The 23002-nt window shown below is 48.8% G+C and overlaps 1 protein-coding gene across 1 annotated transcript; it reads left to right on the top strand.

Annotated features, from left to right (window-relative positions):
* The first annotated feature begins 21871 nt into the window (after nt 1–21871).
* Nucleotides 21872–22798, top strand: LOC119444842 (probable ATP-dependent RNA helicase DDX46). Its single transcript, XM_037709184.1, has one exon. It carries the CDS (start codon nt 21872–21874, stop codon nt 22796–22798), a length of 927 nt encoding a protein of 308 aa, XP_037565112.1.
* Nucleotides 22799–23002: the final 204 nt, after the last annotated feature.

The following is a 23002-nucleotide window of genomic DNA, read 5'->3' on the forward strand; positions in this document are numbered from 1 at the left end:
CGCAAATGAGAGCCTTCTGGCCGAAAAGAAGACATCATGGTCACGAGAGAGTTGTGCTACTTTAAGTGGTTTGATAGGGCGCTTTGCGAGTTGATACCCAGTGGTATGGCGTATTGTTGTGGACCTGGATGCACCTCGTACAGTAAGACAAAGGTCCCGGGCATCTCATTTCATGAAATTCCGAGCGATGAAGAACTTCCAGAGAAGTGGCTTAAAGTTTGAATGCGTCAAACGTGGAATGCGTGAGATACTTGCTGAGAGAGATGCACTTTTCATTTGTTCTGACTACAAAGCTCTCGTCTGACGCCATTGAATCTTTTTTGGGGGTGGTTGGGGGGGTCAGCTGGAAGCAACCATCAGACAGACTCACGGGCAGTTTTGTGCGGAACAGAAAAGTCTCTGAAGACAGGAATTGAGTCATCATCGACAACAGCAACGTGATGGACACGGAAGATATCACATGCTCGTCACTACACCGGCAACTGAACGTAAGCACTACGCCAGAACCATCCGAAAAATTTTCCAAAGAGGCAATAGCAGCGCTATTCAACCACATTACTCGGCGCAAAGAAACGCTTCGTTCGCCAGAATGTGCAGCACTAGCCATGGTTGGCGGATACCTGTCGAGAGCTGTTCAGCTGTTAATGAGCGGGTGTCTTGCAAAGAATGCCTCAGTTTGTTGACAAAGTCCAAGCCCTCGGCGCCGGCTTCAAGACAGAAGCCGTCTGCTGTATCCGTCAGGCGAACTCGTAGTTGTGCTGAACTCATTGCACAACTAGGCTGAAGTAGTGCTCGCTAAGCTAAGAAATTTCAAGCAGCCGCTAAGGGAGACTGCCGTGAATGCTGCTCAAGTGCTGTGAGAGCGTGAACTATTGAATCACCCGCCGTGGTTGCTCAGTGGCTATGGTGTTGGGCTGCTGAGCACGAGGTCGCGGGATCGAGCCCCGGCCACGGCGGCCGCATTTAGATGGGGGCGAAATGCGAAAACGCCCGTGTACTTAGATTGCACGTGAAAGATTGCACGTTTGCAATCTAAGCACTTAGATTGCACTTGCTTAGATCTTGCACTTAGATCGCACAGATTGCACTTAGATCTTTGCACTTTGATTGCACTTAGATTGCACGTTAAAGAACCCCAGGTGGTCGAAATTTCCGGAGTCCCCCACTACGGCGTGCCTCATAATCAGATCGTGGTTTTGACACGTAAAACCCCATAATTTAACTATTGAATTGTTCAGTGCCTGAGCATCACGAGAAGCTGTTTGAGATCATGGTGACAAAGTTCTTTCGCCCTCTATTCACTAATTTTGCGCTGAAGGTAACGGACAAGAACGACATCGCAAAAGTTCACAGAACCCCCTGTCATGAAAGCTCCACAAACATTAAATCTAAATGAAGGCAATAAAAGTGTTGGTTGTGCAGTTATTAGAGCTGACATTGTTTTTTTTCCACACTGACATACAAAACATATGTAATAATAAGCAGAAGGAAAATGAAGCTTCGTAGTAGTACAGATGAGAGCTGTGGTTTTCCTTTTATCGTTCTTTTCTTTTGGAAGAAGCAATGCGCGGCGGCCTGTACGCTTTTGTGTCAGCGTTAAATGTCCGCAGATGTTGTAACACAATAGAATCAGCACCGGTAAAAAATAAAAATGTCACAGTTTCGCCCTAAGGGCGAAGCAATGCATGCGATAGCAACACAGCAATGTCATACGAAGTAAGGTGAGCGGCTTTGGTAGCAATATGAATTGTAGTAAACATGAGCTGATTAAGTAAGCAGGTGTGCTGCGGCGTAAGTAGACCGACATGAAGAGAGACTCGATGACCACGAGAAGGCGCGTGTGAAACGGTGGTGTTGATGAGAAGCGCTTCCCGTGGGCAGCGCGCGTGCGAAGGGACACACCTGTAGCGCTGCACTGCCGATCCGGGCAGCATTACATGTGTAGCGTGCGTTGGAAAATGTGACCCGACTATTACTAACTGAATGAACAAGCGTGGTGTGAGCGCGCACAAACAAACATGAAGAGATCACACTGAATGACTGCAGACAACGACTGTCAAAACGCTGGCAGCAAGCATACGCCGCTGCGGGCGAAGGTACTTACGTGCGGTCTATCGCTTCAACAGAAACTGAGCCGCGAATGCACGCGGCGCATAGAGGTCAGAGCCGTGTGGAGATAAGAGACGGTGCGGCGAGCGACGAGCGCGGTTGTTGGCAGAAGAAAAGTGCCCCCCCCCGCTTCCTCCGGCGCTGGCTTCCCGCTTCCTTGCTTGCGCGTGGGAGAGATAAGAGACCGTGCGGTCGAGCGACGAGCGCGGTTGTTGGCACAGTAGAAGTGCCCCCCCGCTTCCTCCGGCGCTGGCTTCCCGCTTCCTTGCTTGCGCGTGGGAGAGATAAGAGACCGTGCGGTCGAGCGACGAGCGCGGTTGTTGGCACAGTAGAAGTGCCCCCCCCCCCCGCTCCCTCCGGCGCTGGCTTCCCGCTTCGTTGCTTGCGCGTGGGGGATTGAGTGTGTTCGCTCTCCGTGATAGCGCGCGTCCCAGCACGCTTGCGCTGGGGCATACGGCGCGCGGTGAAGATTTTATCTATACGGAACCTCACGGCGACGGCGACGGCGACGACGACGGCGACGGCTACGGCGACGGCGACGCCGACGGCAGAAATCCGGTTGAAGTGTCCATATAATTGCTATCGCAATAAAAAGTAGCGTGATATATAGTGATGCTACAGCGCACGCCACCATAGCGCGTCCTGTATTTCTATTCTGGGGTAGCACCGCCAACTGGTGGTGAGTGACGGCACTAGGCGCGACGACCGGTTCCCTGCGTTCTCGGCGCCGATGGGCAGGCATGAAGTATATAGGAGGCTATGCTTTAATGCTTCAATGTATTAAAACAGCATTTTGGTAAAAAAAGTAAGTGGAACAACAGTGCATTTTTACGGCGAGTTTGATGGCGCATATCTCCAAACTGGTGTCAATCTGGAAATTCATTCCAAGTGGATACGCCTGACAAGCTCACCGGCTACAATTTGTAAATTGCAATATGTGTCGTAAAGTCAATAAATAAGAAGTTAATTTGCGATTTTTTGCTAAGTAGTTGAATATGTGTTTCGAATTCTCGTAGTACTAGTGTCCACCTCATCGAATACCCAGCTGAATGATAAGAATTATGTTACCTGTCACAGGCGATTTCTACAAATTCCACAACACTTAAACACACACACACTCATATATATATATATATATATATATATATATATATATATATATATATAAGAATAGAGTGCACCGAGGGACCCGGTTTTTATTAATCATCTCATAATAAGACAACAAACAAGATTGATGCCTTCAGGTAGCATATGTGGGTTTATTTACCAGTGGCCATCACCCAAAAAGATCGCGTGCTCGTGACGCCTGCGGCAGAAAGGATATTCCACATACGCCGCCGTGGTGTGTGAGTGGTGGCGCTGGCTAACACTCACAGGGTTAGTTCTAGTTGTAAAACATAAATACCCCCAGAAAGTGGATGGGAACACGGCTCCGCGGTAGCTCCATGGTAAGAGTATCGCACGCGTAATGCGAAGACGTGGGATCATTCCCCACCTGCGGACAGTTGTTTTAGTTGCAGAGCATCTTATAGCGGCGGCCTGTCCCGCGGCGTCGTTGGCGTCGGCGTCGGCGTCCGTCCGCACCTCTCCTCATTCTCTCCACGCCAGCTGTGCGATAACGCCTCTCTCCCCTCTCCACGCCATCTGTTCGATAACGCGCTTCTCCCTCCGTGTCTTCATCCGCCACCTGTGCGAAAGCGCGCGCATGCACGCCTCTCTCTCTCCTCCTCCTCTCCGCACCGGCTGCTTATATAAACCCGGTGCATGCGCCGCTGCCTCCGTTGCTGCTTCGGTTTAGTCACGCTGCGCCGTCCGATGCGCTGAATGGACGCCAACGAATCTGTCAACGAACTGTCTGGCACATCTTCAAACAGCAGCAGCCAGTTCATTAACAGAACCGCGAGCACCTCTGAAGACAAGGCTGCGCAGAGAAGAGCTCGCGACGCAGAACGTAAACGTCGGCGACGTGCAGCGGATCCACATTCAGTTCGCCAACGCGAAGCCGCTTCGAAACGTCAGCGTCGAGCAGCGGATTCTACACTTCGAAAACGCGAAGCCGCTTCGAAACGTCAACGTCGAGCAGCGGATCCTGAGCTTCGAGAATGGGAAGCCGCGTTGGTTAGTGAACGTCGAGCAGCAGAACCTGAGGTTCGGGCCGTGAAGTTCATCGTAAACGTACGAAGCGAGCGGCGGAACCCGACCTTCGAGAACGTGAAGCCGCGTTGGTTCGTGAACGTCGAGCTGCGGATCCTGAGCTTCGGCAACGTGAAGCAGCGTCGGTTCAAGAACGTCGAGCAGCAGAACCTGAGGTTCGGGACCGTGAAGTTCAACGTAAACGTACGAAGCGAGCGGCGGAACCCGAAGTTCGAGAACGGGAAGCCGCGTGTAAACGTCAACGAGAGGCTGCTCCCGATGCTGCACGCGACGCGTGAACGCCGTTATAAGGACCGCGATGCTCCGCATCAGCCCATGGTTCCCCTCGGGAAGATGGTGCAATTTTTTTTCAGCCATTTTCATTTCCATTAATGTATCATTTCTTTAATTCAGTTAGTAAGTACAAGTAATGTCCCCTATGTTGTCCTTGGTGTCATTGTTTGTTGGCTTCTTATGATATATATATATATATATATATATATATATATATATATATATATATATATAGTCTTTTCATCAGACCCCAACAAACTATGACACCACGGACAGCATAGGGGAATTACTTGTTCTGAATTGAATTTAAGCAATCATACGTAAATGAAACTGAAAGTGGATGAAAAAACAACTAGCGGCAGGTGGTATACGAACCCACGACTACGTATTACGCGTGCGATGATTTACCAATTGAGCTACAGCGCCGCCGCTTTCCTATCCGCCTTGTGGGGTACTTTTGTTTATATGCATACAAGCCATCTATACTTTTCTAAATGAAGAAGGCAATAACTCTCAACAAACACGCATATTCGCGGCTAATTGCAGCGGTTCCTCCTGTTGAGGTCTCCAAATTGAAACTATAGCCGCACTTGTCAACGCGCTGGCTTACCGGCGTCAAATTCTTAAGAGTGTTCTATACGGCATTTCTGTGCATGCGTCCGGGGCGCAATGGTTTTGTTGAAAGAGGGGTAGTTTACGATCTCCCGCGTATTTATTTCATCGTCGGTCGAGCACAGACGAAATAACCCAATGCTGCTGGCCCGATCGTTCCTTACTCGAGCTGTGCTCGAGCGCGTGACGCGCGAAACTGCTTCCCTGGCGCCATTTTGTTGTCGTCGGTTAAAGGCCGATGGCTCGTAATAGTTTCAATATCGGGATTATGTGCTAGACGTCTTGTTTTCGAATCGTTCTTTCAGACAAATTTATTAAAGATTGTTTGCCTATTTCTCTTCCTACTTTGTTGGAAATCACGAAGCCGTTTTTACCCCACAAAGTCCAAACACCATTCCACATCTGAGAATATTAAAACAGCTTGCTCACTTTTATTTCTGTCTATGGAGAGTATACTCGTAGAAAAAGAAACTGTGTAAAGATGATTGAGGAAAATCTATTTAGTACGATAATTACCTCATTGGTAATTATTAGCTCAACTCTCTACAACCGGAAACTCGCTAAAGCATATCGGAAGCGCTAGTATAGGCTCTACGTTGGATTTACAGCGATTAAAGCAGAGTTTGAGGCATCAAAGTGAGCGTGTCAGAAATGATACCCTGCGCTTTTTGGAGTCAAAGCCAGAACGACGCAGTTGAAGCGAACCCATTTACTAATCATCATTGCCCAGCTGGCTGAACAGTCTTACCTTTAGCTCCCGCAGCACTTGCGCGAAAGTTCACTCTAGTAATTATTGCATGTATGGTTTCATGTACCCAAGTGCGGCTGCGACTCCGATACAGCCTACCAGAAATTGAGAGACAGGGAGCAAACTTTTAATATCTAGCAAGCGAAGTGTTCTTCGCTCTTCAATCAATCAATGGGGGCAGGTTCCTCATTCCAAGAAGCCGTGGACCTTGGCAGGGGCGTTGCCAGGGGGGGGGGGGGGGGCGCTGATGGGGCTTCAGCCCCTCCCCCCCACCCCCCGAAATTTTGTCGTGCCGGCATGCACCACCGACCAAAACTGCCACCGACGCCGGGAATCATTCTGGATTCTGTCTACAATGTCTTTTTCACGCTCGAAAAGACATTTAGGCACGAACATTGCAAACTCGGGCTGGATTTCGTGGCAGCACCCTTGCACCTGGAGTCACGTAACTCAAGGAGCCCCATCCGAGCACAAACTTTCAAGGGCTTTTCGATAGCGAGCGGACGCGTTGCGGCATCTTGCAGCGGCCGCGGAATCTACGGAGCGCATGGATTTCAATTACGAAACTCGCAGCGGCCGCGGAATCTACGGAACGCATGGATTTCAATTACGAAACTTTATGGGTATAAAGTTCTCAAACTTTTGACGCGAAAGGTGCACCGACATTTCCAAAGGCGTGTTTTAAATTTTTTTCAATTCCGGAACGTTATGGGGTTAATGCTCTTAAAAACTTGGGCCAACATGCGTGCACTGGAGCCCTCGTGTCCAAGCCGTCCCAGAAATGAAAGCACGCGCTTGCAATCTTTCACACAGACGAAAATACTAAATATCATCGTGACTGTCAGCTGGCAGCTGATAATTTTCTTCTACCATTTTTAGGAAGCGGTCGATTTTAGGATGTGATCGATCAGGTGGACCAGGGCAGGCAAAGTAAAATATGAGAAAACAGAAGAAAGTAAATGGCCTATTATTGAGGAAATTCTTTTGCGGGCGACAAGGTCTGGCTCTCCGTGGCCACAGGGACAGTGGCCCTATGGGTTTAAGCATAGTCCCAACGTAAAATACATGTATTACTTGTACTACACCACATATGTATACGTACTAATACCACATATGTACAATACGTGCAAGAATTTTAGCATGTATAATAATTCAGCTGTATAGGTTTCAGGCCAAAAAAGCGAGAGCAGTTTGTTACCAGTACACTTTGTTTTGTGCGCGTGTTTCTTTCACCATTGCGGAAACAGTTTTCACCCATGCAAAATGTGAAATAGAGGTCTAGAAGAAGGCTGGTGCACTCCAGTGGAAAGGATCCCGAACGAAAATAAACCATAATCTTTTTTTTTAAATCGCTGGCGCATTTCAGTATCGTTTACACCAGCTCTTTTAAGCGTACTAATTGTGACGGAAGAGGGTGCAGCGTCTAATTCGTCTTTTGTTACTTTCTACAACGGCCTTTTTCACGGTCATGATCTCTGCGGTATAGAGCAGCTGCAGTTTTGCAGACGAATGACTTCCGTTGAGGTATTAGCAATGTTATAAAGTTTTACTTTTGGCCCCTACAGCGCTTCATGAGTGTGTTGAGGAGATATATGCTACTGATCCCTCAGTAGACATGTGACAAGAGAACAAAAAAATAACGCCTACTGAAAGTAGAGGGCAACGGGGGTACTGACTGACCATAAATATTTACTACCTGTGACCTTGACTAACGGTTGCAGGATTGCGAACATTAGAGAACATGCTCTCAACGAGTGTTGCGTCTTCCTGTAGTTAGTATATGAATTGCCAGCTTAATATATACTTTCAGATGTGTCGTAGCTCACCAGAGTGACTGACAAGAAAAGTGTGCATGAGCATGTACAAAAGCAGCAAGCTTCGTACCATGTTTGGTTAAGTTGTTACTGCGGGCTGAGCTGTATACCTTTTCTTCCCAATTTTCTAAAACTTTCCTCTATTAAACCCTCCACCTTTACCTGAGGAAGCGAATAGCAGCGCCACCCCTCAACATAGCGGTCACTGTGCTTCGCTGACATTCCCCGCCAATCATTAGAAAGCGTAGCGTCTGCCGCAGTCGAGCGGTGCACTCTGCTGTCGAGGATCATTTGAGAAGACCGGGGGTCAGGCTCCCAGCCTATCACACATATACAAAACGCATTATCTCCTTTCGCCATTCATGCCGCAGCCCTTAAGCCCTCATTCGCAGGTTAGTGCACATTTCTGTTCTAAGAAGAGCAGTAATAAAACTGCTGTTGAGATTTGAAACACAGCGTCTAGGTATTTTTCAAATTCAGTTAAAGTCTCAAAGAATATAAATGCATTTAGTGATTTTAAGTCCGCTTACATTCAGCAAACGAAACTGCGTCGGTCCGTATTATAGTTTCTCTCATATACTTCATTACTTCAATCCTCGGAAAATATATACTGTTATAAAGGTAAGGCTTTTTGTATGGCGCGCTTGAAAGCACGCTTAGGGAAGTTTACCTTAACACTCTGTAATGCGTGCACATAGAATTGACTAAATAGAATCGAATTAATGCATACACATAGAATTGACACACAGAATTGACTAGCACATTAATGGCTAGATGCGCCAACAATGCTATGTCGAATTGCCGGCATAACCATTTGTTTTCGGCATTGGGAGCATGGCTCGATTGTAATTAGGTTATACATGAAACTTATGAGCACTTGGGTCTCAAGCTGTGATTATTTTCATCGGCGGCAGCTATAAAACTGCCTGCCTAGGTGCAAATTCTTACTTATAGAACAAATGTCGCTTTCACGCAGGAGTATACAAATAAAGGTAAACGTACATCCCTCAGTCACATTGTTAAAAGAAGTGGGTGGCCGAAGACAGCCGTGTTTATAGAAATTTACTGTATAGGCAAGATAATAATTAATTTCATATGTGCCCAATACCCTCTACCACATGGTATGGGAATGTGGGCCAAACCTATCGACACCACACATCACCGGGAGGCCCAGCTGACAAGGCCGAGCCCTGAAGACCAGCACCACCTGGTGAGCAGGGCCAAGCTATCGGGATACTGGACTAGGGATGCCGCCCACCTCGGACTATTTCACCGTCTGCTCATTTCTGTAAATAAAGTTTATTCCTCCTCCTCCTACAGTATGTGTGTTTGCCTGAAACATATCTTGAACGAACTTCCAAGGATTACCGGAGAGGCCTTGTCTGGAAGAAAGTGCAAGAGAACCTTGACCATAACAATGTCCCGCACAATTTTACAAGAAGCCAACTTCCATTTACGTCCATTTACATGCATTGAAATATATTCACAGCTCCATTCCCCATATTTTCTCCTTCATGTGAAACACAATTCCATATAGGTCAGTGAAAAGAATTTTCTAAGTTCCAGCTAATAAGTAAATCCGTGAGTGGCATCCCATGAATAGTATCAATCAGAAACGTAGGTGGGATCCACTGGAGGACCGGCATCAATGGTGCTAGCTTGGGAAGCATCGTAGAAGCGCCGTTGAAGCTAGCGCAGAAACGTCGTTGAAGATTCTTTGCATTTTCACGTAACAAAGTATCGTTGCGAGAGAGCATGTGATAATTGTTGCTATTGCCCGCCAAGCTGATTTCCAAAAAGCAGATGACAGAATTTGTGTAATAGCAAGTACGAGCTTGCTACCTTTTTTCTGTTCTGGTTGTCATAGTTGTAATGACCAGAATAAAAGCAAGTTGGAACTCAACATGTTAATTCTCCACTTCTCAAAAAAACTACCTTAAAAGCAAGTAAGCTTGTATGTCAAATTTTAGCATTCCCGCTCGGCATTATACAAAACTGTATGCAGCGGCTTTCCTGATAGGGCTCGCACCTCTCTACCTAGGAAACTTGCACATATTTCAAGACGACCTGTTGTCATTATGGTTACCATTGAGCTTGTTACGGCTTGGCGTTGGCAGATTGCAGACCAATAATCTCTCTTTTGTCCGGCTTCCTGAGACGAGTAATGAAGAAGGCATGACAAACACGCAAGCAACAAATGATGAAACAAAAGTTAGTCCAACAAATGAACAAATCGTGGTTCTATGTGCAGAGACATACCTTATGAAGATTCTGGGCCTTGATGTTACTTCCAGTCGCGACACATTCACATTCACTGTTCACTTGTACGTCCAGAGACAATAGAGTCCAAATGAACAAAAATGGTCGCGTCTTGGAGGCTGGAGTTGAAAGAAAAAAGAGCCTTAATTACTATCGTGGAAGTGCGTTTGAGTTTGTGGTTCATGTGCTCAAAGCATACACACCCAACACCGTTTTGCTTGTGTATTTCTTTCAATGGAGTCCTTGTGTGAGCTGTGCTTAGTCAAGCCTTGATAAGATGATGATTTTTTCTGTGAGATACCAGTAATTTGTTTCTGCCAGATACCAGATAGCAGACATTTTTTCTCTCCCAAATGCAATTAATGTAACTGTATCCCTCGAAGTACATTTCGCACTAGCGTGCAGTGAATTTGTCGCAGTGTATCTTTTATGCAGAAACAGCAAAAAAATATTTATTTACTCTGTACTCCCTGCCTGGAATTTTAGCAAAGTGGCAAAACAAGAAGAGCTTTGTTTGAATTGCCTTAAAAGAGCAATAGCTATATCATTATTACTATTTTCCACATTTGAGAAATGACTGCAGCAATCTGTTTTATCCACCTCGCATGCAAAGAAATAAAAAGTTGAAAATGCGAAGCAGTGCTTTTTTTTTTACTTACCGGGGCACATGCCAAGAGGCTGCAAGGTTGTTCCGCTTTCGTGGGTAGTCTCCAAGTAGACCATGCTCGGTTGAAGCGTTGAATATTAGCGCTAGCTAGCAGATTTTTTTTAAGCAACACGTCTTTACGCAGTCAGAACTGGGCCTGATTGAAGACATGCTTGTGTCATTGCATAACTATCATGAATTGAGAAACCGATGGCTTCACCCGAAGGGCAAAGCATAGACTGCTTTAGCAAGGTTTATGGTTGCGCTTGAACTTCTTGGACGGTGTTCTACCTAGTGGTGTCCCACCATTCACAGTGTGCACGCTCTGTTAGAGTGTTGAACGACTACCTCGCGTTCGAGCACCTTGAAGTGCTTACACGGACCGATTCGGCGTCCGAAATAGCGTCCGACGCGCCGGAACCGAGACGTTCTGACGTACCGAAACAAAGGATCGGACGCCAAGTGCGCAAAAAACTGCAGGTTTTAATCCCACGACACATCCGACAACCGCACTGTCGTTTGGCCGCAGCCAATGACAGCGCGGCTGGTGTGTGATGTTCTCTGACGTTCCCTCCACAGAGAGGCGCTGGTGGGCCGGTTTATCTACGTTTTATTGCAATAGCACTTATATAGACACTGCAGGTGCATTTCTGCCGTCGCCGCCTGCGTCACCGTCATGTCCCGTATAAAGCCCAACGGCAATAACATCATCACCGCGCGCCATAAGTTGTATGTGATAGTGAAAGCGTTCGAGGATGAGCCGATGATGGTGGCTAAATCTCGCGCGCGCAAGGGCCTAAAGCAGGGATCAAGCGAACCGTCTTCTGCCACGCGCAAGACACTAGAAGGAGAGAGGGAGGGGGCGTTCTACCCCGGCGGTGGCTGTGTGTGTCGCGGCCGCGCGGGCCCTATCTTGAAAGGGATTTGCGATGGGCCGATTATCAGCGCCGAGTGCTGATAGCTTCGTGTGCTTCGTGTTCTCGCTGCTTAGTACGCGTTGACGCAAGAGGCAGCACGAAGGTCAATCGCTCGGGCTGCTGCTGCCGCACTTCCGCACGCCAGCGTTTTGACAGCGAGTCAGATGTCACAAGTGTTCATATTTTCCTGTGCGCGCGCGACACCATAGTACAGCAGCCGGTCCCAGTAAGGGCAAGGCGAGACCACGGGCTAAGCATACCCTCGTAGAATCGCCCCGGAACTAAACAACATACATTGGTTATTATGAGTCTCGAAGCAAAAACAATCGGTTACAGTGGAAACGAGGCAGCGCCTAATTAGTATAATGTGTGTCTCTGCTAACGTCAGCCAAGCTCCGTTAGCCAAGCCAAACAAAAAGAAAAAAAAAATACACGATGCAAGATGTAGCTATAAAACGTACGTTGTTCATTCGCCACAGGTCTGACGGCATAACACCGCAGGTTTCATAACTTTCTCTTGCACAAAGTTTTCTTCTGCCTTTTTTTTTCATAACAGTTGGCTGTTAATATATTGTAACAGCTTGGCTGTTAAGCTTGGCAGCTTGGCTGTTTAATAACAGCTCGGCCAAAATGTAGCCGGTGGAAAAACCAACCTAGAGCGGCCACCTCTTTTTCGGGCAGCGCCTGCTATGGGCCTTTCCAAAATTCACGCGTGCCCTCTATGGCCGGCGCAAGGCACTGTGGGAAGCCGGAGCGCTGCTAGCGTGTCGTCTGCTCGCCATGTTTGCAGCTCGCGGACGTGCGGGCGGGCGAGTGCACTAATTTTGCAGGAACAGCGCCTTTTTGTGACTTTGCTTCAAACTTTGCTGACAGAAGAGGCATGCCAAAGCAGCATGGATAACAGCCAGCTGGCAGTAAGTGTTGTACGTTCATGGATAATATGGTATTAAGTAGCGATATGTACTTGATAAAGTGCTCGTTGAATAGGAAACTTTAGGCGTCTGCGAGTGCATTAGTGTGCTGTGATAATTTGGTCCCCTACACTTCGTTTACCGTGCTTTCTGGTGTGGGTATTATTTTCTCATTCGCTTTATTGCAAACGTACGGAGGCGCAGATACTTTGTGGCCCAGCAAAACGTTGTACATAAGATCTTGGCGCGCGCTAAACAGAATCGTATTTCGCAAGTCACACTGCCACTGTGAAAAGCACACCGAGGGGTTTGAGGCCGACTGTGTTGTGCACATCGTACTTTTCTTTTGAGCAAGTAGCCTAGCCCCATAACACCACGGTCAGCGGCAGCACACGCACGTATATATATATATATATATATGCACTGCAGTACGAAGGTCTCTGCCTGCGATCTCCAATTACCCCTGCCTTGCGCTAGCTGATTCCAACTTGCGACCGCAAATTTCCTAACTTCATCACCCCACCTAGTTTTCTGCCGTCATCGACTGCGCTTCGCTTCTCTTGGTATCCATTCTGTAACTCTAATGGTCCACCGGTTATCCATCCTACGCATTACATGGCCTGCCTAGCTCCATTTTCCCCACTTAATGTCAACTAGAATGTCGGCTGTCCCCCGTTCGCTCTCTGATCCACACCGCTCTCTTCCTGTCTCTTATCGTTAGGTCTAACATTTTTCGTTCATCGCTCTTTGTGTGGTCCCTAACTTGTTCTCGAGCTTCTTTGTTAACCCGAGTTTCTGCCCCATATGTTAGCACCGGTAGAATGCAATGGTTGTACACTTTCCTTTTCAACGACATTGGTAAGCTCCCAGTTTGGATTTGGCAATGCCTGCCGTATACACTCCAACCCAGTTTTATTCTTCTGTAAATTTCTTGCTCGTGATCAGGGTCCCCTGTGAGTAATTGACCTAGATAAACGTACTCATTTACAGACTCTAGAGGTTGACTGGCGATCCTTAATTCTTGTTCTCTTGCCAGGCTATTGAGCATCATCTTTGTCTTCTGCATAATCAGCTTCAACCCAACTCTTACACTTTCTCGGTTAAGGTCCTCAATCATTTGCTGTAATTCGTCCTCATTGTTGCTGAATAGGACAACGTCACCTGCAAACCGAAGGTTGTTGAGATATTCGTCCTTGATCCTCACTCCTAAGCCTTCCCAGTCTAAGAGCTGGACTACTTCTTTTACTCATGCAGTGAGTAGCACTGGAGAGATTGCGGTTCCTTACCTATATATATATTTAAATAAGGGCGTTGGTCTTCAAGCAGGCCTGGACATTGCGTTGCGTTGCAATACCCGCCGGGGTGACTCAGTCAGCTAAGGCGTTGCACTGCTGAGCACGAGGTCGCGGGATCGAATCCCGGCCCCGGCGGCCGCATTTTGATTGAGGCGAAATGCAAAAACGCCCGTGTGCTTGCGTTGTAGTGCACGTTAAAGAACCCCAGGTGGTCAAAATTAATCCGGAGCCCTCCACTACGGCGTGCCTCATAATCACAACTGGTTTTGGCACGTAAAACCCCAGAAAGAAGAAGAAAAAAGAAGTTGCGTTGCAGAAGGCTATACTCAAGGCAGGTCTGGCTACTGGCGAGCGTGAGCTAGAGCGTCAGCAACCACCACCGATTATCGTCGTCTTCTTTCCCCAGGCATCGAAGCGCCTGTCATTCGCCTTCAGTACTATGCATATATATATATATATATATATGTATATATACATATATATATATATATATATATATATATATATATATATATATATATATATACCCTATTGCAAAACCCAGTGCCATGCCTGATTGATTATGGGCCCAGTGTCGCGCGCTGGATACTGGGACGCTGGCAAGGCGCGGCATACTGGGAGGCGCTGGGCGCGGGGTACTGGTGCGAAATGCAGCTCTAGAGCGAGAAATACGTGGTGCCTGGCTACCTTATATATTTTTTAGAATACAGAAAGAAACAGAGAACGTTGTAATGCAATAAAAAAAGAAAAAAAAGTAAAAAAAAAACCGCGGGGATTCGAACCTCCGCCCTAGAGATCCCAAACACAATATCTCACCACTACGCCACGCCGTTCCACGGTTCCCGGTTCATATTTTGCCATGTCAACGCGCAGACACAGTTGTAGCTTTGCACAGACGTCTCTCACAGACATGGTAGATGCGATATCGCCTTCAACTAAAACTTACGGCTTTATCAGAACAAAAAAAATCACAGCATATCCACGGGGTGAATGATGATGAGTGGGAGAAGCTCCGGAGGGAATCATCGGATCTCCCGCTTAAGGGGACGCTAGCACAAACGCGTTAGAAACGTGCAGTACTCCCTTGTAAGGGGGAGCGGCCACAGCGTCTTACGCAGCCATTTACACATGCTGGAACGCGCACCGCGTTTGCCGACGCCATCACATGACTGCTGAGAGAGTATACCCCCCGTATTCATAAACGCTCCTCGACTTGAACTTGACTTGCCACCGCTTTGGGCAGCGCGTTCGAAACGCGTTGAAGGTAAGGTGGAGAGGCCACAGCGTCTTACACCAGCTTCTTACACGGGCCGTACGTAACGCGCTAGCACAAACGCGTTAGAAACGCGCTAGAAACGCGGCCTTTCGTTAATGTTGGGTTTTTATAGCCATCGTGGTGCATTTGTCCATGTCCGCTTCGTGGCGTAGTGGGCTAACGCCGCGCTCTCAGAAGCGAGGGGTCGCTGGTTCGATTCCGCGCTACGGACACAACTTCGGAATTTTTTAACACGAAAGTGTTTTATTCCGGGGTCCACCAAGACTTCACTGACGTATTTCCGTCACGGAAATACGTCATAGAACATAATACAAAGAAAGAAACCAGAAGAAAAAGTTCCACAAACATGCAAAATTTGGGAATCGAACCCACGACCTCTCGGTCCGCGACGATAGATCGCCGAGCGTTTAACCCATTGCGCCACAAACGCATTCGCAGAGAGCTACACAGACGCGCCTTATATATCTAACACTCCTCCGTGTACCCGCGCTCTTGCTCGGGGCGGTGCCGCCGCCTATGAGCAGAAAAGAGAAGTACTGCATTATGACACTAAAGCCCGGGATACATGGAGCGAACTTTCTCGACGAACTTCACGCGTCAAGTAACGACGCGGCGACACGACGCAGGATGTTTGCTGTGTTGCAATACATGCGGCGAACGCCGCCGCGCGTTGGCCGCCGTGTTGGCGGCGGTCCCGGCCGCCCGCTTCGAACTGAATTTGGCGTTGTCCTTGTAGAATTCACTTAGTTGGAAGCAAATGACTGCGTAAACGGCTTTCGCTTAGTCTCAGGCCGCTTCGACGACAGAGTATTATGGATAACCTTGAGTAGTTTTCGAGATCGCTTCTCGTTTCGAACGCGTCTAAGCCTAGCGAAAGAAATATCCGATGCCAACGCCATCTATCGGGGAAGTCGGGAGATAGGCATGACGACAGCATGTGGCCTCTGAGATCAGAAGATTTCTGTTGAAGGTTGTTGTAGAGAGCTTGCACTGCTTGTCTGTTTCCTCGCAGATCAGCGGATATGGGATGTACAAATACAACGCGATTCCTGAGAGATCATACTAGGAACTACTCAATCGGTGCAGAGACATGCAGACACGGCAACACCAACGCGATTGCAGACGACGCGAAAAGGCGCGCGCGCGCGAAACACCAGCATGCATTGCGACCGGAACTAGTGCCTCCTGATTGGCTGTCGTCCACCGCTGCGCGCTAGACGCTTCCGGCGGCGGCGTTCGCCCGACGAAAATGTTTGGACAGGCAGATCGGCTGCGGACGGCAAATTTCTTGACGCCGGCCGTCGGACGTTCGCCGCCCGACGAAGTTCTTCGCTCGGACGCCGGTTATTCGCTCCATGTATTCCGGCCTTAACGCGCACCGACAGTGAACGCTTCGGTGGTCTCAGTACTACGACGCCTCGATGCCAGCATTCGAAGGGACGCTGGCATCAAGAAGCACTACCAACGCCACCTAGGTGGCGTTCACCGTACTCAGCACAGCGGAGCGTGGCCTCCGCAATTAGCTCTGAAAATGTTTCTGAAGTTGATCGCGGAGGCTGCAATTACGACGCGCTGTACGCGCTGATTTGACTCGGTGACGATTCAGTTACGTGCTTTGTCTTGCGCGTTGTATTAGTGTGTCAGTTACGTGCTTCGTCTTTCGCGTTGTGCTAGCGTGTGCAGCGTAGTGCAGCTTCCATATGCACGACGGTTGCTCATGGTCATCGACGTTGGTAGTCGTGATGGAGGAGACGTGCCACCAGGCGTCAGCGTGGGTGCATCAACGCCTAAGGGCGCTTTAGCCACAAAACACCAATAGACATTATATATCAATGTGCAATAAACATTACACTACTTCTGTGAAGACACGTTTCACTTTCGTGTTCTATACCGATTCCTATATAAGAGGGATCAACCACATTTTTTTCTCATTTTTCTCAGACTGGTTACACACTACTACTACTACTACGACGGGGACGGAACGGGTGCCGCTATAAGGAGCTTCGCCCCTAAAAAGTTGTTGTCCGTATTGCATAGTATGCCTGGAAGTGCTGCACCACTGATTTGCTTTTGCAATTGGTATATTAACAACGAAAAAAGCCTTAAATGAACCGCCGACCCGGAATGTTGTACGGGCCGTTACTGCCGATTTTGACAGCCGTTTCTTATTATTCGCGCAAAGGTAACACAACATTTCCATAGCTCGACAATCGACACGTATGTTTAAGCACATATCTCCGTAGAAGAAGCGGTCGGTTAATGCGGCTGACAGCCTTCGGCGACAACCCATATAGGTATGTTTATAACGTCATATCGGCGCTCATCGCTTGTTATGCTGACACTGTACACACGAAAGAATGGTCTGTTTAAAAACACCGATGGAAAAGATGAACTACAGAGTGATTTATCTTCGTTAGACTTGTTGATTCCTCAGCCCAGACGGGCCGATAGAGTGTAGACGAACTCGGCGGGTACGTACGGTAGGTTTAACCTTCGGTTGAAGCGAACGATCTGGGTGTGGGTACCGGGCGGATGCGAAAATGCTTGTACTTGAGCTTCAGAACCTTTTAACTATTATTTTTAGCACAGCAGGGAAAGTGGAAGCGCACGAATCACCGCTGCTTTCTTGTCGGTGCGATAATATCAATCAGCGGCAGGCCTTCTAAGGTCCGTTTGAACGCGTTTGAATGGCTTCTCGGTTTCGTGTAGACTGTACAACGCTGCAACAACTCGCAGTCATCGATTGCGTACAAACTACTAGAAAACGAGGCGTTATCTGCGTTTGCGTAAATTCGTTCACGAATACAGCTATCCGCACAGTCAAAAGGGAAATGTACAAAGCGAAATTGATCTGAAGTGTCGCATATGCATGGGCTAGCATCACGCACCTTTATTACAAGCTGCAACACCGCCGACACGAAATAGACATTTATGATCCCAACTTATAGCGCTACATTTAGGACAGGAGTCTGTTTTTTGGACAAGAGATGCCCATAAAATTGTGTCAAGCATTTAATATTCAACAGTGCCTATACTCCGGCAGTGCGGCACAGACGAAACCAGCGCAGTCTCCAGTACGAGCCAGCGAACTCCAGCGCGTGCACAGCGCCCACCAGTGCGCCCCAGCGTCATAGCAGTGAAACCAGCGTCTCGTCCAGTGTGACCCAGCACTTCTCCAGCGATCTCACCAGTGTCGCAATGACTCCCAGTGACTCCCAGCATGCGCCAGCGTCCCCAGTGCCACCCAGTGTCAAAAAACGCGCTGGTTTCGCACTGGAAGGCCCTCGAAGACGCTGTTTTTTGCAAGTAGGGTATACATATATTGTAGCGAAGCGTTGGAACTCTGAAGTGGGTCGTCCGCTCCAGCGACTTCTAGTGGGTCGTCTTCTTCGGCTCTCGAGCGCCGCTCGTGCTGAGAGTCCGTGCTGCGCTTTTTGGACTGTCGCTCTTGCGCTGCTTTAATTGCCGCCTAATAAACACCCTTATAAATTGGTGGAGAGTGCTGTACCCTCACAACCGCTCCGACACCCCTTCGATGCCCCTGGAGCTTCGATCCCGTGCACTACCATCTACCATGCCGCAAGATGCCTCCCAGCAAACGCCTGCTTCCGCACCCCCCGCCTGTCCCGGTGACCCTCGTCAACGCGACCCACCTATCTTCACTGGCGCGGATGGCACCGACGTGGAGGACTGGCTCGCTATCTACGAGCGGGTGAGTGTACCCAACAAATGGGACGAGACAGCCAAATTGAGCAACTTGGTCTTTTACCTGGTGGGCGTAGCAAGTCTGTGGCTCCACCGATTCATACTACGTCACGGTCCACCCCAGGAGCTACTCAGCGATCGAGGCCGTGTCTTGTTGTCGGAAGTCGTCGAAGCCATTCTGAAAGAGTGTCACGTCGTTCACCGCAAAACTACTGCTTACCACCCACAGACAAATGGTCTCACAGAGCGATTTAACCGCAAGCTCGGCGACATGCTCTCAATGTACATCGCCGCCGACCACACAAATTGGGATGCCATTCTGCCCTTCGTCACCTACGTCTACAATACCGCCCCTCAGAGTACTACCCAGGCAGCACAACCAGGCTGGCCCCAGCACGGCATTATCACGGCAAACACCGGCACAAATATAGGCCCGAAACCGGCAGCGCTACCCGCGTCAGGAATGGCCCAGTCTGGCCATGCCACTAAAGGGCCTATTTCGGCCATCGAGTGGCAGTGCCAATACAGGCAGATAGCCGTCTCTGCCGTTAATTGCCATTCTGGTGTCCCACCTTGCCTACTGGCAGCGCCGTTATTGGTCAATAGCCGGCTCTGCCGCTTTTATTCGATTTATTGTCCCGTACTACCCACTGGCATTGCCATATTGTGATGTGTGTGGGCGATGCCGTAATTTCCTACGATTTTAAATTGGGCAAAAATTACACGGTAGCTCGATGCAACATGCAATAATCTACTATAAGATCACCAAATAATGATACATAATTTCTTTATTGGTCTTAAAATAGGTTGATACAGATTGTCGCTTGTATCCCCAATCCTGTGGGCCACCTACGAAAGCTTTGTTTATGGCGCTACGGGGGGTTGAGGCTGGGCTCGCAAAAGGGGCACTTGAAGATGCTGAACGGGTTGAGCCGCTTCGGCGTAACGCCGCCTTCTGCTATTAGCACAGTCGACGGCGCCTGGCAGCCACATTCTTATGAAGTCTTGCGCTTGATTGATGTTGATTTCTGCGTCTCTCAGGCACCATCTGAATACAATACCTATACCTATATTATCCCAACACTGCCTGCAATGCATAACATAAGCAAGAGGCACAAAACTGAGAAAATAAATGCGTCTCACCTGTTCCCACTCTGCATAGCCCCATGTTAAACAGTATTTTGCTTTTATTCCCATGCAGGCTGTATGACAGTTGGAACTGCATGGCCCATGATGGCGTTCATTATATTGAAGGCAACCTCCCACAACATGATTCCTCCATTCAAACAAGTTGTTGAAGCTGAAAAAAGAAGCAGAAATACGCAAAAATTAGGTAGGAAATGCCGCTGCATCAAAATATGCGATTTTTGTTCTATCTAGCCAATTATGATGAATTATGTCTTCATTACAAGACTTCTTGTAAGTGCTTGTGGGTAGCTGTACTTAGCCTTTGGCAATGCGTAAGCTTTTAGAACAAAGGTAGCAATAAAAGGGTACATTACTTCATGATAAACAGCTAAGCAAGCTATAATACAACAGATTATAGTTTTGCAGGAAGTCCTGAGCACTAGTCAGCTCGCAGAATATAGTTCCTCAGTAAGGAATTACGACAATCCAACTTTGGTCTTCTTCAGTGTGGCAGCCGAAATTTGTCGTGTTGCGTTTTCAGACAGTGCGTTTCAGCTGACGCTGAAGCGGTGCAGCACCGTCTACGTACGTAGTAAAAAGTGGCCGCACATTATCTCTGTAAAAAAAAGAAAATACACGTATTAGGCAATGCACTTAGTTGAAACACTATACTTGAGAATAAAAAAAGTCGCAGTTTCACCTGAAAGGTGAAGCATCAATTGCGATAGCAAACTTGAAGAGAGCTATACGGAGTAATGATAGCAGCTTTATCAGCTGTATAAACTTGGACATGCAGCAGCACCGGCAACACGCAGAACTGTTGTCGACGCCGTCGGCGTTTTGCCCGCGTACGCAAAAAATGCGTGCGGCGTTGGTGACTGTTGCCGGAGCCTCTGATATACATAGGCACTCGGTGCCGCAGCTAAACGTCGCCTCCCTTCCCTCCCCCACACCCCCACGGCCTTTCGTGCGTCGGAAGAAGGCACGTTTGCTCTACATATATGGTGATTGTAGAGGAGGAAAGAGACGCCTACTTCTGCAGCCCTCAAGGGAGCACAGAGAAGAACGCGCGTTTGTTCTCCGCCGTGCATTCACTCCCCGTGAAGAGGACGCCGCTATGGGGCCAAACGGAGCGGTCACGCTTCGCATCAGCTCCTGCCTCGACGCCTCATTTCACCCTGAAAACCTCGACGTCGCCGAAAATGCAGTACTTCATCGTCTCCTACTAATCAAGCGAAATCCGTGGATAACCGGTTTTCAACCGTAAGTCCAAATTTTTCCGTTCTGTGCTTGTTCGAAGAACCGCGGAGAAGAACGCTGCTCTAAGCCTAAGCGGCGTCGGGCCTTCGGCCCGACGGAACGCTGCTCCAGCTCGTGCGGGACGCGCCAGGATGGCTGACGACGACGCGTCTGCGACGATCGGAGCCACGATGCCGATCGAAAAGAACCCCCAACGCGAAGACAACGCTACCGACCTCTCGCAAAAGAAAACCCTTGACAACGGGGGATGGTTTACTGCAAAATACCACAACTCAAGGCTGATCGCCGTTCCGGAGACCGGGACCGCAGCGGTGGACAAATCAGCGTCTAGCTAGCCCAAACTAAAGGCTAATTCCCTTCGCCAAGAGAAGCTACCTCCACTGCCGAAGAGCGATTTCAAAGTCATCATTAGACCGAAGAATGGGCTCAACATCAGTCAACTGAGCACGCATCAGATGGCCCGGGCTATAACCAAAGCATGTGGAAACCCAGACATGTGTAACGAAGGCAACTTGCTTATACGGTTGCACAACGGATCGAACATCGCCATAATCAGCACGCCAAGCATGGAGACTGCCAATGTTGTGCAGAGCGTTCCAAGTCTACGTTTTGGTGCAAAAGACTATGCAGTGACGGCTTACGTGGCAGCGCCGGACAATTCGTGTAAAGGTGTGATTCACGGACTGGACGCCGGTACAACGCCGACAGAATTACTAGCCCATCTTCGGGTACGTACCCAAGGAGTGAAAATACTTTATGCAAGAATGCTTGGAAACTCCCAAACCGCAGTCATTACCTTCGAGGGCAAGATCGTCCCCCGCTACGTTTACTACTACGGCGGCGAGACACGTTGCTACCTCTATCGGTCATCGCGGCAAGTCTGCTATATATGCTTCAAGCCTGGGCATAGGGCGGATGTTTGCCCGACACCTGACGCCGTTGTCTGCTCGAACTGCGCCGAACCAGTCATCGAGGACGGACACACCTGCGAGCCCAGGTGTGCGCTATGCAAGGAAGCGCACCCCACACGAGCAAAGGAGTGCAAGAAACGCCTCAGGAAACCGAGGAGCCCACGGGCGAGAAAACAAGAGGAACCAGACGCCGAAGCCAGGAACGCCGGCGGACGTGGCCGGACCAGGAAACGCTGGTTCAGTAGAGACTCCAGCTCGACATCCAGGTCCAGATCAAGGTCGAGATCCGCGTCCAAGACCCGGCAGGCTCCGGAAACGAAAAAGAAGCAACAGAAGAAGACCATAGCCAAGAAGGAAGAAGACAGTAAGGTGAGCTGGAAAGCGCATCTTTTCCCAACCTCTCCCACTGCTCCAAAGAACACAAACACGCAGAACGACGAAGTAAATGAGCTTAGGCAAACTATTCAGACTCTCAGGGCAGAAAATGCTGAGCTTAGACAGAAGCTCAACGAGCTCATAGATGAACTTAAGGCACTGAGAACAGGGCAGCCAAACTCAAACCCGCAAACAGACGAAACTCAGTCGGCCACCATAGGGCGGCAGGAATTCACAACTTCCATGGTAGCCATGAACAATGCGCTAGCGAATCTTAGCAACCTCGTTTCTAACCTCCAAGAGGAGGCGCGCAAGGATAGAGAACGCCTAGTACAATTTACGGGCATGAAATCCAGAACTAAACCCTATACTAGGCCATCAGCTGACCATGGCGAGCTGCCGTAAATGCTCGATCAAGTTGGAAACCCTCGATATATGGCAGTGGAACTGCCGTGGGATTCGCAGAAAGCAGGGTCTTCTTAAACAACACATCACTAACTGCAGAGCTCCGCCAGATATAATCGCCCTGCAGGAAACCGGCTGCTCACCCACTCTTGCGGGCTACTCAGTCTATGAGGGGCTCGGGCAAAGTAAGGTCGCGACGCTGGT

Source organism: Dermacentor silvarum, chromosome 3 (genome assembly GCF_013339745.2).
Source record: "Dermacentor silvarum isolate Dsil-2018 chromosome 3, BIME_Dsil_1.4, whole genome shotgun sequence".
Classification (NCBI taxonomy): Eukaryota; Metazoa; Arthropoda; class Arachnida; order Ixodida; family Ixodidae; genus Dermacentor; species Dermacentor silvarum.

Excerpts from the sequence above, each read along its gene's own strand:
- LOC119444842 (XM_037709184.1), top strand. The coding sequence starts at position 21,872 with ATGCTTGGAAACTCCCAAACCGCAGTCATTACCTTCGAGGGCAAGATC.